Here is an 18062-nt window from a genome sequence, read left to right as displayed (position 1 = left end):
ACATTATATCAGGGATTCTCCCCTTACAGTAGTGAGAGCCGCCTCCCTATAACGCTGCGCCTTCTGCTGAGCGGCCACTAGGTGTCGATGCTGCGTCACCAGACAAGGACCCCTAGACAGGAGCTGGGGCCGATCTCATGGCTGCAAACTGCTCCTTCCAGACATAAGGCTATGTGCACACATTGCGGATTCGTGTGCGGATTCAGAAAAGTCCGCAGGTAAAATGCCCTGCGCTTTAATTGTGGATTCCACCTGCGGTTTTACACCTGTGGATTCCTATTATGGAGCAGATGTAAAACGCTGCGGAATTCGCACAAAGAATTGACATGCTGCGGAATATAAACCGCTGCGTTTCCGTGTGGTATTTTCCGCAGCATGTGCACTGAGGATTTGGTTTTCCATACGTTTACATGGTACTGTACAACACATGGAAAACTGCTGCAGATCCGCAGCAAAATCCACAACGTGCGCACATAGCCTAAGAACAATTGTCATTGAGGGTATGTGCACACGCTACGGATTCGCAGCAGTTTTCCCTAAGTTTACAGTACCATGTAAACCTGAGGGGAAAAAAAAAACGCTGTGCACATGCTGCGGAAAAATCCGCGCGGAAACGGATTATTTTCCGCAGCATGTCAATTCTTTGTGCGGATTCCGCAGCGGTTTTACACCTGCACCAATAGGAATCTGCAGGTGTAAAACCGCAGTGGAATCCGCAGAAGAAACCGCTATAAAATCCGCAGTGAAAACCGCAGTGGTTTTGCACTGCGGATTTTCCAAATCCGCTGCGGAAAAATCCGCAGCAGAATCCGCAATGTGTGCACATACCCTTACACTCGTCAAAATCGTTGGTCCCCCCTCGTTTAATGACAGAAAAGCCCACAATGGTCACAGAAATAACTTGAATCTGACAAAAGTAATAATAAACTGTACTATATATAGGGCATCACGGTGGCTCAGTGGTTAGCACTGTATATACACTGTGTTCCAAATGATTCTGCACAAAGAGTTTCGGAGTGATAAGGTTAGAATTTTTTTGTTTGCCATTTAAGCTCATTGATGGTGATGTGTGTCAGGGCTCTTTATATCACTGAAAGCGATTGCAGATACCTGTGCACATTAGTTTGGCCGGTGTGTCCAAATGTGTCCAAATAAAGGCAAGACTACTTAAGAAGGCTGTTCCACATTATTAAGCAGCCTACATTTTTTGCCAAAATGGGAAAGAAAAAGGATGTGTCGGCTGCTGAGAAGCAACAAATTGTGGAGTATTTAGGTCAAGGCATGACTACAATCAACATTGCCAAGACACTTCATCGTGATCAGCGCACAATCAAGAAGTATGTAGCTGATTCCCAGCACACACGTGTGCGTGCTGATAAGGAAAAATTGAGGACTCTTTCCAACAGGCAATTGCGTAAGGTTAAAAGAGCAGCTGCAAAAATGCCTTGTCATAGCAGCAGACAAGTTTTTGAAGCTGCTGGTGCCTCCAACGTCCCCAGAACAACAAGATGCAGGGTCCTTCAGAGGTTTGCAGCTGTGCGTAAGCCATCCTGTCGACCACCTCTATCCACTGCACACAAGCAGAAACGGCTCCAGTGGGCCAAACGATACATGAAGACTGACTTCCAAACTGTTTTGTTCACCGATGAGTGCCGTGCAACGCTCGATGGTCCAGATGGATGGAGTGGAGGATGGCTGGTTGATGGACACCCCATGAAAACACGGATAAGGCGCCAACAAGGAGGAGGAGGAGTAATGTTTTGGGCTGGAATCATGGGGAGAGAGATTGTCGGCCCCTTTATGATCCCTGAAGGGGTAAAGATGAACTCCATAATCTATGTGGAGTTTCTAAAACAACCTTCCTGCCATGGTTCAAGAGGAAGAACCGTGCTTTCCGCAGCAAGATCATTTTCATGCATGATAATGCACCGTCTCATGCTGCAAAATACACATCTGCATCTCTGGCTGCTATGGGCATAAAAGAGGACAAACTTATGGTGTGGCCACCATCTTCCCCTGACCTCAACCCCATTGAGAACCTCTGGAGCATCATCAAAAGGAGTGTCTATGATGGCGGGAGGCAGGTCACATCTAAGCAACAGCTCTGGGAGGGGATTCTGTCCACATGCAAAACAATTGAGGCAGAAACCATCCAAAAACTGACAAATTCAATGGACGAGAGAGTTCAGAAGCTTCTTTCGAACAAGGGGTCCTATGTGCAAATGTAACATCACCTAGAATAAAGGTTTCACTTGAAAACTGTTTGATTTCATTTTGTAATAAGCTGATAATGCTTATAACTTCACAATTGACCATTTTTTTGTTCAAAATAAAAAAAAAGGTTGAAAACTCTGCTGTGCATAATAATTTGGAACATGCATTTTGAGTGTTTATTTTTTTTTTTTAAAGATCCTGTTTTCATAGGCAGTTTGTTCCAAAACATTGCAATTATACTAGAATAGTAGATGACTGGAAAATAACAATGACTGCAATTCAGATAGGAAATTTAGAGAAAATAGGAGGAGATATTATTTGCATAATAATTTGGAACACAGTGTAGGGCAGCACGGTGGCTCAGTGGTTAGCACTGTATATAGGGCAGCACGGTGGCTCAGTGGTTAGCACTGTATATAGGGCAGCATGTTGGCTCAGTGGTTAGCACTGTATATAGGGCAGCATGTTGGCTCAGTGGTTAGCACTGTATATAGGGCAGCATGTTGGCTCAGTGGTTAGCACTGTATATAGAGCAGCACAGCACTGTATCTCAGTGGTCAGCACTGTATATAGGGCATCACAGTGACTCAGTGGTTAGCACTGTATATAGGGCAGCACGGTGGCTCAGTGGTTAGCACTGTATATAGGGCAGCACAGTGACTCAGTGGTTAGCACTGTATATAGGGAAGCAAAGGGGCTCAGTGGTTAACACTGTATAGAGGGCAACACTGTCTCAGTGGTTAGCACTGTATATAGGGCATCACGGTGGCTCAGTGGTTCGCACTGTATATAGGGCAGCACAGTGGCTCAGTGGTTCGCACTGTATATAGGGCAGCACTGTGGCTCAGTGGTCAGCACTGTATATAGGGCAGCACAGTGGCTCAGTAGTTAGCACTGTATATAGGGCAGCACAGTGGCTCAGTGGTTAGCACTGTATATAGGGCAGCACAGTGACTCAGTGGTTAGCACTGTATATAGGGAAGCAAAGGGGCTCAGTGGTTAACACTGTATAGAGGGCAACACTGTCTCAGTGGTTAGCACTGTATATAGGGCATCACGGTGGCTCAGTGGTTCGCACTGTATATAGGGCAGCACGGTGGCTCAGTGGTTCGCACTGTATATAGGGCAGCACTGTGGCTCAGTGGTTAGCACTGTATATAGGGCAGCACTGTGGCTCAGTGGTCAGCACTGTATATAGGGCAGCACTGTGGCTCAGTGGTTCGCACTGTATATAGGGCAGCACTGTGGCTCAGTGGTTAGCACTGTATATAGGGCAGCACTGTGGCTCAGTGGTCAGCACTGTATATAGGGCAGCACAGTGGCTCAGTAGTTAGCACTGTATATAGGGCAGCACAGTGGCTCAGTGGTTAGCACTGTATATAGGGCAGCACTGTGGCTCAGTGGTTAGCACTGTATATAGGGCAGCACGGTGGCTCAATGATTAGCACTGTATTTAGGGCAGCACAGTGACTATGTGCACGGTAATGACAGGTGAAAATACGGTGAAATGCGTCCATAACATTCCCAACATCCAACCATACTTGTTTTCTCACTGACGCTAATTACGGGGCGTATTCTCTGTGCATCAGGACTCCAGCCATTAAGAGGTTAACAGAGGCTGCCCAATGTTCAGGAGACCCTGAAGTGTTTTGGGGTGAGCACACGTTTTGCTCGTGGCTCTGACATTAATATACAGGTGGTCCGGGGCGCAGCGGAGGAGGGGGAGCGCCATTTTTCTCCTGGGGCCTCTTAAAGCCTAAAAGCGTCTGTGATTGATCCTGGGCGAAGAAGTAAAGGACCTACAAGTTCACACTAATTAACATAAAAGCTAATTGTGCTCAGAAATTAACATCTCTCCGGTCAGCGCTGCGACAGCGAAGATCCACAATGATCACATTAAAGTCTGCGACTTGTAAAATGGGAATCTGCAGGCTGGAAGGCGACTTATCTGAGCGGGCACGTGTCTAGTCTGTGCTTTGTCTACATTAGGGGCCCCTTAATGTAAAAGGGCCAACATAAACACTCTCTGCAATCTTTGAGGGACCCTAAAACCTTAGCCCCATGACCTGCAGCACTGAGGACCCTTGGAAATCTGCAAAACGTCAGCAGAATAACCAACATCAATGGTTTGTGAATTTGTTGTGTAATTTGGGATAAGTTTCCGTTTGTTGCAAAAGGTAAAATTTGCATTTTCTGGATTCCGTCAATTTCTTACCGAGCACAAGAATGAAAAAAAATCGTTTTTGGATTATTGGTTGATTTTTGGTGAATAAAACTAACTTATACCGTACCATAGACAAATGACGCATGGAATCTGCACAAAAAGTGCAATAAAAAAGCTTAAAAAATGTAGCAAAACCTGCTTTTTGTAAGCAGCATATTTAGGCTATGTTCACACAGTGCAGATTATTTGCGGTTTTTTAGCGTTTTTGCGCTATAAAAACGCTATAAAACCGCAAATAATCTGCATACATTAAGCATCCTATCATTTTTAATGAAATCCGCAATTTCTGTGCACATGATGTGCGTTTTTCCGCATGAAAAACGCATTGCGGTAAAAAACCGGACATGCTCATTAATTTTGCGTTTTTTTCGCGGTTTTCCCACTGTCTAATGCATTGGGAAATGTTTGGGAAAAACCGCGTCAAAACCGCGTCAAAAACGCGCAAAAAACGCGCTAAAAAACGCATGCGGTTTTCATGCGGAAATCCGGCAGAAATGTCAGGATTTTCACAGGAATTTTCTGCATCAATTCCTGAACGTGTGTATGGGGCCTTATTGCCAAGGCAGCATTTTTTTTGCCTACAGAAAAAAGCAACAAAAAGCAAAGCAAAAATCTCAACATGTGAACGTATCCTGATGATTGAACCATTGGTGGTAGTGTATGTTTGGGCCTGTTACACCCAGACAACAAAAAGAGCCTTTTCCTCTGGAGTTTTCTGATCCCCAGACATGATGGAGCCTTTTCCTCTGAAGTTATCTGTCTCCCACACATGATGGAGCCTTTTCCTCTAGAGTTGTCTGTCCCCCAGACATGAGGGAGCTTTTTCCTCTACAGTTATCTGTCCCCCAGACATGATGGAGCCATTTCCTCTGGCTTTGTCTGTCCACCAGACATGATGGAGCCTTCTCCTCTGGAGTTGTCTGTCTCCCAGACATAAAGGAGCCTTCTCCTCTGGAGTTGTCTGTCTCACAGACATGAAAGAACCTTTTCCTCTGGAGTTATCTGTCCCCCAGACATGATGGAGCCTTTTCCTCTGGAGTTATACTGTATGTCCCCCAGACAGGGGACATGGAGCCTTTTCCTCTGGAGTTGTCTGTCCCCCTCTGGAGTTGTCTGTCCCCCAGACATGATGTAGCCGTTTCCTCTGGAGTTATCTGTCCCCCAGACATAAAGGAGCCTTTTCCTCTGGAGTTGTCTATCCACCAGACATGATGGAGCCTTTTCCTCTGGAGTTGTCTGTCCCCCAGATATGAAGGAGCCATTTCCTCTAATAATAATAATAATAATAATAATAATAATAATAATCTTTATTTATATAGCACCAACATATTCCGCAGCGCTTTACAGTTTAATAGTTTCAAACGCAAGTCATAAGTAACAACGTTAACAATACAATAATTAAAGCAAAATAAGACGACCCTGCTCGTGAGAGCTTACAATCTACAATGAGGTGGGGGAGATACAAAGTACGTTATCTGTCCCCCTGACATAAAGGAGCCGTTTCCTCTGGAGTTGTCTGTCCCCCAGACATGAAAGAGCCTTTTCCTCTGGAGTTTTTTGTCCCACAGACATGAAGGAACCTTTTCCTCTGGAGTTGTCTGTCCTCCAGACATGATGGAGCCTTTTCCTCTGGAGTTGTCTGTCCCCCCAGACATCAAGGAGCTTTTTCCTCTGGAGTTATGTATCCCCCAAACATGATCAAGCCTTTTCCTCTGGAGTTGTTTGTCCCCCAGACCCAGACATGATGGAGCCTTTTGCTCTGGAGTTATGTCCCCCAGACACGATGGAGCCTTTTGCTCCGGAGTTGTCTGTCCCCCTCTGGAGTTGTCTGTCCCCCAGACATGATGGTTCCATTTCCTCTGGAGTTATCTGTCCCCCAGACATGAAGGAGCCTTTTCCTCTGGAGATGTCTATCCTCCAGACATGATGGAGCATTTTCCTCTGGAGTTGTCTGTCCCCCTGTGGAGTTGTCTGTCCCCCAGACATAATGGAGCCATTTCCTATGGAGTTGTCTGTCCCTCAGACATGATGGAGCCATTTCCTCTGGACTTGTCTGTCCCCCAGACATGAAGGAGCTTTTTCCTCTAGAGTTATCTGTCCCCCAGACATGATGGAACCATTGCCTCTGCCATTGTCTGTCCACCAGACATGAAGGAGCCTTTTCCTCTGGAGTTGTCTATCCACCAGACATGATGGAGCCTTTTCCTCTGGAGTTGTCTGTCCCCCAAACATGAAAAAGCCTTTTCCTCTGGAGTTGTCTGTCCCACAGACATGATGATCCTTTTCCTCTGTAGTTGTTTGTCCCCCAGACAAGAAGGAGCTTCTTCCTCTGGAGTTATCAGTCCCCCAGACATGATGGAGCCTTTTCCTTTGGAGTTTTTTGTCCTCCAGACCCAGACATGATGGAGCCTTTTCCCTCAGAGTTAAATGTCCCCCAGACATGATGGAGCCTTTTCCTCTGGAGTTATCTGTCCCCCCAGACATGAAGGAGCCTTTTCCTCTGGAGTTGTCTGTCCCCCAGACATGGATGGAGCCTTTTCCTCTGGAGCTGTCTGTCCCCCAGACATGAAGGAGTCGTTTCCTCTGGAGTTATCTGTCCCCCAGACAAGAAGGAGCTTTTTATTCTGGAGTTATCTGTCCCCCAGACATGAAGGAGTCGTTTCCTCTGGAGTTATCTGTCCCCCAGACAAGAAGGAGCTTTTTATTCTGGAGTTATCTGTCCCCCAGACATGATGGAGCCTTTTCCTCTGGAGTTGTCTGTCCCCCAGACATGAAGGAGTCGTTCCACTGGAGTTATCTTTATATGTCCCTCGGACATGAAGGAACTTATTCTTCTGGAGTTATCTGTCCCCCAGACATGATGGAGCCTTTTCCTCTGGAGCTGTCTGTCCCCCAGACACGAAGGAGCCTTTTTCTCTGGAGTTATCTGTCCCCCAGACATGAATAAGCTTTTTCTTCTGGGGTTATCTGTCCCCCAGACTTGATGGAGCCTTTTCCTCTGGAGCTGTCTGTCCCCCAGACATAAATGAGCCTTTTTCTCTGTAGTTATCTGTCCCCCAGACATGCAGAAGCTTTTTCTTCTGGAGTTATCTGTCCCCCAGACAGGATGGAGCCTTTTCTTCTGGAGTTGTCTGTCTCCCAGACATAAAGGAGCCTTTTCCTCTGGAGTTGTCTGTCCCCCAGACATGATGGAGCCTTTTCCTCTGGAGTTGTCTGTCCACTTTGCCACCAGACATGGCCGCCTGATTGTCACATCTGCAGTTATTTCTTGTATCACCTCCCACCGGCGGCTGATGATCCAGAGGTAAGCAGAAAGCACAGAACGTGTCGCTGCGGTCGCGGCCTTCGTGCTTGCCGCTGATAACCTTCATCTGATATCTCTTATCACGTTGTTCTCTTTCTGGAAAAACCAGGAATAAAATGTTTTCTACAGAAGAAGCGACAAGTTATCATGGAGAGAAAGAGGAGAATCCGGATCAGGGCCAGCGTCAGCACCTGGCGTAAGCGGGCAAGTGCCGGGGCCCTGACGAGACAGGGGGGCCCATTCAGTGCCGGCGTTAGGGGCAGGCAGCTGCCTAGGGCCCCCGCTCCCCCAGGGGCCCTCAGCTAGCGGCATATCACGCAGCCGCTATGGGGCCTCTGTGAGGCACGGGGGCCCGCCTGTCGCCAGCACCAACTCCCCCGCCACCACATTGAACTATACCGTTCAAAGCAAATGATGGAGGAGAGAGCGTCACCTGACGCTCCCTCTCCCATCATTTCCCACTCTGCCTCTGACACTGCGTCGTCGCGCACTTGCTGTGTGTCAGGTAATCCAGCGGCAGCCGCCGGGACCGGAGCAGGGAGCAGCGCGGGAACGATGAGAGGTGAGTTGTTTTTTTGTTGTAACTATAACAGTGAGTACTGGACTATGGGGCCATTCTTGGGGGGAGGGGGGCTGTGCTGTATACTACATGTCTGTGCTATATACTACATGGCTGTTTTATATACTACGTGGGCTGTGCTATATACTATATGGGCTGTTATATGCTACGTGGGCTGTGCTATATACTACATGGCTGTTCTATATACTACGTGGGCCGTGTTATATACTACATGGCTGTTCTATATACTACGTGGGCCGTGTTATATACTATGTGGCTGTGCTATATACTATATGGGCTGTTATATGCTATGTGGGCTGTGCTATATACTACATAGCTGTTTTATATACTACGTGGGCCGTGTTATATACTATGTGGCTGTGCTATATACTATATGGGCTGTTATATGCTATGTGGGCTGTGCTATATACTACATAGCTGTTCTATATACTACGTGGGCCGTGTTATATACTATGTGGCTGTGCTATACACGATATGGGCTGTTATATGCTATGTGGGCTGTGCTATATACTACATAGCTGTTCTATATACTACGTGGGCCGTGTTATATACTATGTGGCTGTGCTATATACTATATGGGCTGTTATATGCTACGTGGGCTGTGCTATATACTACATGGCTGTTCTATATACTACGTGGGCCGTGTTATATACTATGTGGCTGTGCTATATACTATATGGGCTGTTATATGCTATGTGGGCTGTGCCATATACTACATGGCTGTTCTATATACTACGTGGGCCGTGTTATATACTATGTGGCTGTGCTATATACTATATGGGCTGTTATATGCTATGTGGGCTGTGCTATATACTACATAGCTGTTCTATATACTACGTGGGCCGTGTTATATACTATGTGGCTGTGCTATATACTATATGGGCTGTTATATGCTATGTGGGCTGTGCTATATACTACATAGCTGTTCTATATACTACGTGGGCCGTGTTATATACTATGTGGCTGTGCTATACACGATATGGGCTGTTATATGCTATGTGGGCTGTGCTATATACTACATAGCTGTTCTATATACTACGTGGGCCGTGTTATATACTATGTGGCTGTGCTATATACTATATGGGCTGTTATATGCTATGTGGGCTGTGCTATATACTACATAGCTGTTCTATATACTACGTGGGCCGTGTTATATACTATGTGGCTGTGCTATATACGATATGGGCTGCTATATGCTACGTGGGCTGTGTTATATACTGCATGGCTGTTCTATATACTATGTGGGCTGTGTTATATACTATGTGGCTGTGCTATATACTATATGGGCTGTTATACAGTATGCTACGTGGGCTGTGCTATATACTGCATGGCTGTTCTATATACTATGTGGGTCGTGTTATATACTATGTGGCTGTGCTATATACTATATAGGCTGTTATATGCTGCGTGGGCTGTGCTATATACTACATGGCTGTTCTATATACTACGTGGGCCGTGTTATATGCTACGTGGGCTGCTATATGCTACGTGGGCTGTTCTATATACTACGTGGGCCGTGTTATATACTACATGGGCTGTGTTATATAATATGTGGCTGTGCTATATACTACATGGGCTGTTGTATGCTACATGGGCTGTGCTATATACTACGTGGCTGTGTTATATGCTACGTGGGCTGTTATATACTACATGGCTGTTATACGCTACGTGGCTGTTATACTACGTAGGCTGTGTTATATATACATGGCTGTGTTTTATGCGATCACGAATCGTGGTATGTGTTAAAGGGGGGGGGCCCACTGAGACTCTTTCACCCGGGGCCCTCAAAAACCTGGAGCTGGCCCTGATCCGGATAATGACATTACTCGTGTACCGAGAGGCGGCCCCCAGACATGGCGCTCACGGGGGCCAATGTGACCATCACCATTCACCTCAGTGGAAGTTGTGTACGACGTGTCTGCAATGCGGCTTTTTTTACGGCTGTCACTCAACCAGAGTCGCTGTCTATCCTGGAGCAGAACGGTGGGAAAGTTATCACTGTTGTCCGAGGAAGCGGAGTTCAGATGTCATAAATGGCGCCTAGTATATCACAGTCGTAGAATTGTGACATAAATCTGGCTCTGCATCTTTCCTGATAGATAAATGCTCCTACAATGTGGACCATGCTCTGTGAGCTCCGCACAGCACAGTGCTCCCCGTCCTAGCACCCGGCTGATGGCACATATTACATATTCAGGAGGCAGAGGACTAGACCTCTAGCGCCACCTATTGAATTTAGCAGTTGTAGTGCAGCGTTGTTGGTGCAGTGCGACAGGCAGGGACCACAAAAAGTTCAATATAAATGGAGTCTTTATTTTCAGAACTTCCACATAGGAGTGATGTCCTCCGGATCAAAGTCGGGTTTCCAGAACTCAAAAACCTGTTGCAGTGGACGATGGTACCGCCGTGCCTTTTTGGGTGCGTCAGCCGCCTGGAAATCCCTGACTCTGTGTTAGCTTCACACAGACCTGGGTTGCACAGAGCCTCCTGCTCTGCAGCTTGCAAACTCCAACACTGACACACCCAAAGCAAAACTGACAGATTTAAATGGAATCGTGGATTCACCCCACTACCAAACCTGCAAATCCCTCTAAAAATAAAAGCCCTTAACAGGTTTTGCTAACTAACTGACTGAGTTACTACTTGGACCCAATCCATTCTTTTATTTTGCCTTGTGACTCACAGGCGTCCTGCTATGAACACAAGGCACTCCTGCAGGTTTAATAGGACTCCATCCGCATCCTGGGGGACACATATGGAACCTCACATATGATCCCCCTCACTCCCTCACATATCCCCCCCTCTGTTCAAACTTGTGGGGTTGAACACTTGTCACCATACAGGGACCCATGACAGGGCATCCGCATTCCCTTACGCCTTCCCTACACGATGTTCCACAGTGAAACCGAAAATTTGCAGAGACCGGAACCATCGAGTGACCCGAGCATTCCTCTCCTTGGCATTTCGCATCCAGACCAAGGGTGAATGATCTGTCACCAACTTAAATGGTCAACTGAGCAAATAATAGTGTAGGGACTCCAAGGCCCACTTAATGGCCAGGCACTCCTTCTCCACTATGCTATAATTTTTCTCGGCCAGGGTGAGTTTCCAACTTAGGTACGTGATTGGATGTTCCTCTCCGTTCACCTCCTGCGACAGGACCGCTCCTAGGCCCAGTTAGAGGCATCCGTCTGCACGGTGAAGCATTTGTGGAAGTTGAGGCATTCTCTGCATAGCACCACCTTCATGGATTGGTACGTTTCCTCCACCTGGGAGTTCCTCCGAACCATGACCGACTTCTTTCCCTTGAGGAGATCGGTAAGGGGATTTAGGAATAAATCTCCGGTAATACCCAATGATACCGAGAAACGCTCTCACCTGTTTGGTGGTAACAGGTCGGGGCCTGTTCTGTATGGGCTCGATTTTATTTATTTGGGGTTTGATAATCCCATGGCTGATCACGTATCGCAAGTATCGGGCTTCTTCCAGCCCTATCTCACATTTCTGGGATTCACCATGAAGCCCGCGGCTCTGAGCGAATCAAACACCGCTTGTACCCGGGACAAGTGGGTATGCCAGCCAGTACTAAAGATGATGATGTCGTCCAAGTACGCTGACGCATACTCCCCATGGGGTTCCAGCACTATGTCCATCAGCCCCTGGAACATGGCAGGGGCCCCATGTAGTCCAAAGGGCAAGACGACAAGACTACATAGTGATACAGACCCTCCGATGTTATGAAGGCGGTCTTTTCTTTTGCTGACTCTGTAAGAGGCACCTGCCAATAACCCTTGGTCAGATCGAGCGTGGTGAAGTACTGGGCCTGACCAGGTGCTCGATTAGCTCATCCACTCGGGGCATTGGGTACAGGTCGAATTTCGATACCTCGTTCAACTTACAGAAATCATTACAGAACCGTAATGAACCTTCTAGCTTCGGGATTAGCACAATGGGCTAGCCCAGTAACTCTGGGACTCCTCAATTATTCCGAGCTGAAGCATTTGTTTCACCTCACTCACGATGGCTTGTCTCCAGGCCTTTGGCACACGGTACGGTTTCATTCGTAACCTTAAGTGAGGCTCGGTGACAATGTCATGTTGGATGATAAATCCGTGTTCTCTTGTACCAATTTCCGCACCTCTCCCTCAGCCTCCATCCGGGCCGATATTGGAGGGTCCCCAGATAATATGTCTGGAGTCACCTCCGTATACACTACACATCCTTCCACTCTTTCAACAGACTGAAAGGGGCTGGTAAACTCGGTAGTTTACTTCCCCCACTTCTTCCCGAACTTAATATGGCCCTTGCCACTTGACCATAATCTTGCTCTCAGTGGTGGGCACCAAGACCAACACCAGATCTGCTTTAAAGGAGCGGACCGCGGCATTTTTGTTATACACGCGGCCCGCGCTGCCTGAGCATCCACCAAATGCTCTTTTACAATAGGCATGACCGCTGCAATTCGTTCCTGCATGTTGTCCATGTGATCAATGACACTCTTATGTGGCGTAGGTTCCTGCTCCCACGTCTCTTTGGCTATGTCCAGTTGACCCCTAGGATGCCTGCCATACAGTAGCTCAAAGGGTGAAAATCCCGTGGAAGCCTGCGGTACCTCGCGAATGGCGAACATCAAGTAGGGTAACAACATGTCCCAATCCTTGGAAACCACCTTTTTGAGCATGGATTTGAGAGATTTGTTAAGGCGCTCAATTAACCCGTCGGTCTGGGGGTACTACACTGAAGTGCGCAACTGTTTTATCTTGAGGAGCCTGCACAGTTCCCTCGTCACCTTGGACATGAAAGGAGTCCCCTGTAGTGTTGAGCGATACCGTCCGATACTTGAAAGTATCGGTATCGGAAAGTATCGGCCGATACCGGCAAAGTATCGGATCTAATCCGATACCGATACCCGATACCAATACAAGTCAATGGGACTCATGTATCGGACGGTATTCCTGATGGTTCCCAGGGTCTGAAGGAGAGGAAACTCTCCTTCAGGCCCTGGGAACCATATTAATGTGTAAAATAAAGAATTAAAATAAAAAATATTGCTATACTCACCTCTCCGACGCAGCCTGCACCTTACCGAGGGAACCGGCAGCGTTGTTTGCTTAAAATTCGCGCTTTAACTTCCTTACGCGAAGTCCCGGCTTGTGATTGGTCGCGCGCCGCCCATGTGGCCGGGACGCAACCAATCACAGCAAGCCGTGACGTAATTTCAGGTCCTTCAGGATTTTAAAATTACGTTCCGGCGTTGTGATTGGTTGCGTCGCGGTCACATGGGCGACGCGACCAATCACAAGCCGTGACGTCACGGGAGGCTGGACACGCGCGCATTTTAAAATGCGCGCGTGTCCAGCCTCCCGTGACGTCACGGCTTGTGATTGGTCGCGTCGCCCATGTGACCGCGACGCAACCAATCACAACGCCGGAACGTAATTTTAAAATCCTGAAGGACCTGAAATTACGTCACGGCTTGCTGTGATTGGTTGCGTCCCGGCCACATGGGCGGCGCGCGACCAATCACAAGCCGGGACTTCGCGTAAGGAAGTTAAAGCGCGAATTTTAAGCAAACAACGCTGCCGGTTCCCTCGGTAAGGTGCAGGCTGCGTCGGAGAGGTGAGTATAGCAATATTTTTTATTTTAATTCTTTATTTTACACATTAATGTTGTTTCGATACCGATACCCGATACCACAAAAGTATCGGATCTCGGTATCGGTATTCCGATACAGCAAATATCGGCCGATACCCGATACTTGCGGTATCGGAATGCTCAACACTAGTCCCCTGATCAGAGACGATCTCCTTCGGTAGCCCAAGGCGAAAGAACATGGCAAACTCCGGGGCGATCAGCTTAGCCGTGGTGTGCAGAAGCGGAATGGCCTCCGGGTACTAAGTGGCGTAGTCTACGACTGTCACGAATCGGGGTGACCTTTGGCCAGCACACGGCTGCTATCACATGTGCAGGGGGCTTATCTTAGTTATCCCACCACTGCTACAATGTGATGAAAACACAAACAAGGCTATTGACGTATCAATTTACCGCAGGGGCTTATTTTAGTTATCCCACTGCTGCTACAATATCACGAACTGCAGGGATTTATGTATATCCCACTTTCCAGTTCCGCTTCGGAACTTGCAGCTCTCCGGCGCCCCCATACCCTCAGGTCAGTCAGGGAACTACACCTGGGATTAGTCGCCGGACGGGCCACTTCACACTGTGGACTGGCTAGCAGGCACGCCGCAGCCAGGGAATTATAAATGCTCAGGCCGCAGCCAGACAATAGCTTATACAACCCCGTTCCGTTGCTGCCAGCGGCACCCACCTAGCCAGAACACACTTCGCTGCCACCAGCTCAGATTTCTGCACAGAGGGGTTTGAGCCAACCCAAATTAGTAGCGTAATTAACTTCAGAAGACTTAGGGTACGTTTTAGAGCAAGGGAACGGAGCTAGTAAATATTATAAAGGTACCGTTACACTAAACGACTTACCAACGATCACGACCAGCGATGCGATCGTTGGTAAGTCGTTGTGTGGTCGCTGGGGAGCTGTCACACAGACCGCTCTCTCCAGCGACCAACGATCAGGGGAACGACTTCGGCATCGTTGAAACTGTCTTCAACTATGCCGAAGTCCCCCTGCAGCACCCGGGTAACCAGGGTAAACATCAGGTTACTAAGTGCAGGGCCGCGCTTAGTAACCCGATATTTACCCTGGTTACCATTGTAAAAGTAAAAAAAAACACTACATACTCACCTTCTGATGTCTGTCACGTCCCCCGCCGGCGGCTTCCCTGCACTGAATGTGTCAGCGCCGGCAGCAGTGGTGACGTCACCGCTGTGCTCTGCTTTATGGCCGGCCGGCGCTGATACATTCAGTGCAGGTTAGCCGCCGGCGGGGGACGTGACAGACATCAGAAGGTGAGTATGTAGTGTTTTTTTTATACTTTTACAATGGTAACCAGGGTAAATATCGGGTTACTAAGCGCGGCCCTGCGCTTAGTAACCCGATATTTACCCTGGTTACCAGTGAAGACATCGCTGAATTAGCGTCACACACGCCGACTTAGCGATGTCAGCGGGTGATCCAGCGACGAAATAAAGTTCTGGACTTCTAGCTCCGACCAGCGATATCACAGCGGGATCCAGATCGCTGCTGCGTGTCAAACACAACGAGATCGCTATCCAGGACGCTACAACGTCACTGATCGTCGTCGTTCTCGCTGCAAAGTCGCTTAGTGTGAAGGTACCTTAACTTTTACTCCATAAAAAGATTAGGCAGTGTTTATAAAGGGTATATCAAGATTTTACAAGATGAGACAATTTAACCCTCCGTCAGGGGCAATATGTATCATAACGAGTTTAGGGCCATTGCGCCTGTCCGGCACAGGCTAGAAAATTGGCTATATTTTCCTTTTTTAAAAATTTCAATGCTCTAAAAGTGATCAGTTACCTTAATAGGAATGTAATAAATGAGAATACACATAATCAGTTGGAAAAAAAAATGATTAATAACCAGAAAAGTCATATGTTTCTATGTCTTGAGCGTCCTCCTCTCTCTCTCCATCTTGATCTGTATCAGACACATCTGGACATTCTTCCACATCGTCTTCTGAAGCAATGTCACTTTCTTCCCCTAAATCTTCTTGCTGTAAGGGGTCGGTCTCATCAGCAAGCAGGATATTTTGCACTTGCTCCACATGAAGGGCATTGGACAAGTCAGATATTCTCCTCACCATTTCTGAAGAAAAGCTGAAGCAAGAGAGAGAATATGTGTTAGGGCGCAATGTGCCTGAGAAGCACAATCTTATTTCTAACAAAACCTTTTATGACAAATCCACAAATTTAGCAGTAGCTATTCATAAAACAAGCTAAAAAAAACAATTGGGATGAATAAAAACAGCAAATTCTAACCGTCAAAGGTGTGATGCATTCAGGGGCAATGAGCCGGAGAAGCCAAAACACCGATATCTGATCTCCTGCAGCTCCTCAGCACGAGAGGCTTCTCAGGATCACACAGCCTTTATAGTTAGGAAGGTTCTGGGAGGAGGGGGTTTCCTGGACAAACCACTGACACTAAGTGAGCTGCGCCTGTCACATCAGATGCCCCTGACGGAGGGTTAAAGTATGTACAGCAATTATAAAAAAACAGGGATTGCAACAGAAAGTAACACTCACATGTGCTCAGATCTTTTCAGCTAACCATGCTGGTGGGCGGAGTCAAATGTCCCAGTGTAACAACTCTGCTGGCATCACGGCATGGCCTCGCATCTCTCACACTATCTTACCCACTGCTCCAGGTCATTATGTGGTTTCTGTTTCTTGCCAGCTCCATGTTCTGTGCCTCTACTCTCTGCATGCTTCCTGGCTGTGTGTATAGGGGGGCGGCGCCTGAACTCTGGTTCTTATAGGAATCAGGTGCACCTGTCTAATCTGTTCCTGACCAATTACCAAGAGGCCTCCAGTATTTAGTGCAGCTCCACCCAGTGGACTGGGCCTGTGCAATGTGTTAGCTCAGTTTGTGTTTAGCTTCTGAGTTGCTAGGCCTTGCTCTGTGTTACTCCCTCTCTAGAGGCTTTTCTCCTTGCCTTGATCTTGTTTGTCTGCCCTCCAGGAGGCTGTATATCCTGGTCCCTGTATCTTTGTTCTTGTACCTTGTCTTGTTCCATTACCTTGTCTGAACTTTGTCTTACCTCTGTTTCCTTGTCTGTGGCTTCCTTCCCTGCTGTGTCTTTCCTTGCGTCCTTATGCTCTGCACTCTTGCGGCTCTTGTGACTTTGCCGGTGCTCTGCCCTCTTGCAGCTTTACCTCTGCTCCACACTCCTGTGGTTCTGCTCCGTTCTACTCTGTTCTGCTCCTGTTGTTGCAGGAATCTCTTACTGCAGCTCCTCTCCGCATTCCTTGCGGTTCCGCTCTGCTTAGCTTCTGCAGAAATCTCTTGGTGCAGCTCCTCTCCGCATTCCTTGTTCCGCTCTGCTTAGCTTTTGTAGCTGCGCTATCTCTTGCTGCTCTTCCGCTCCTATTCGCAGCCTTGCGGTTCTCTCCTGTGTGAACAGGTCCCAACCTGTTCCCTCATACTCCTTTCCTTCTGGCTTGTTTCCGTACCTGCATCTCCTGTGTGACCTGTACCTTCATACTTCATTCCTTCCTGCTTGTTTTCTTACCTGCACCTCCTGTGTGAACAGGTCCCTACCTGTTCCTTCATACACCACACCAACCAGCCGTTCCTGCCAGCCCCGTGTCTCTGCCATTCCTGCCAGCCCCGTGTCTCTGCCGTTCCTGCCAGCCCCGTGTCTCTGCCGTTCCTGCCAGCCCCGTGTCTCTGCCGTTCCTGCCAGCCCCGTGTCTCTGCCGTTCCTGCCAGCCCCGTGTCTCTGCCGTTCCTGCCAGCCCCGTGTCTCTGCCGTTCCTGCCAGCCCCGTGTCTCTGCCGTTCCTGCCAGCCCCGTGTCTCTGCCGTGCCTGCCAGCCCCGTGTCTCTGCCGTTCCTGCCAGCCCATCTGACTTTCATCCGTGCTCATCTGCTAGTCCTGCCTGATGCCTACACCTGTCCTAGTGTTCCTGTCCTCCAAGTGGGATCAGCAGCCACAGCCAGACACCACCCTGGAGTAGAACCTGGCAGCTGCCTGGCGCACAAGTCTGACCTCACCATCAGAGGCTCCAGCGAAGACCAAGGCAGCTGTCATAGTTATGCCCCTTCCAGGGTAGTCTGGTTCGTGGCACAGTGGGGCCACAAAC

General features: G+C 48.1%; 1 protein-coding gene across 1 annotated transcript in view; it reads right to left on the bottom strand.

The window, feature by feature from the left end:
• Positions 1–15654: 15654 nt before the first annotated feature.
• The window catches only part of LOC143786304 (uncharacterized), a 30675-nt gene continuing 28267 nt past the window's right edge, over positions 15655–18062 (bottom strand). Inside the window, exon 3 of the mRNA XM_077275574.1 lies at positions 15655–16077. Within this exon, the coding sequence (XP_077131689.1) occupies positions 15834–16077 (244 nt within the window). The 3' untranslated portion in view covers positions 15655–15833. The remainder of the gene's footprint in view (positions 16078–18062) is intronic.

Source organism: Ranitomeya variabilis, chromosome 7 (genome assembly GCF_051348905.1).
Source record: "Ranitomeya variabilis isolate aRanVar5 chromosome 7, aRanVar5.hap1, whole genome shotgun sequence".
NCBI classification, from domain to species: domain Eukaryota; kingdom Metazoa; phylum Chordata; class Amphibia; order Anura; family Dendrobatidae; genus Ranitomeya; species Ranitomeya variabilis.
The sequence above is the reverse complement of the archived record's forward strand: the minus strand, read 5'-3'. Positions and strand labels throughout refer to the sequence as shown.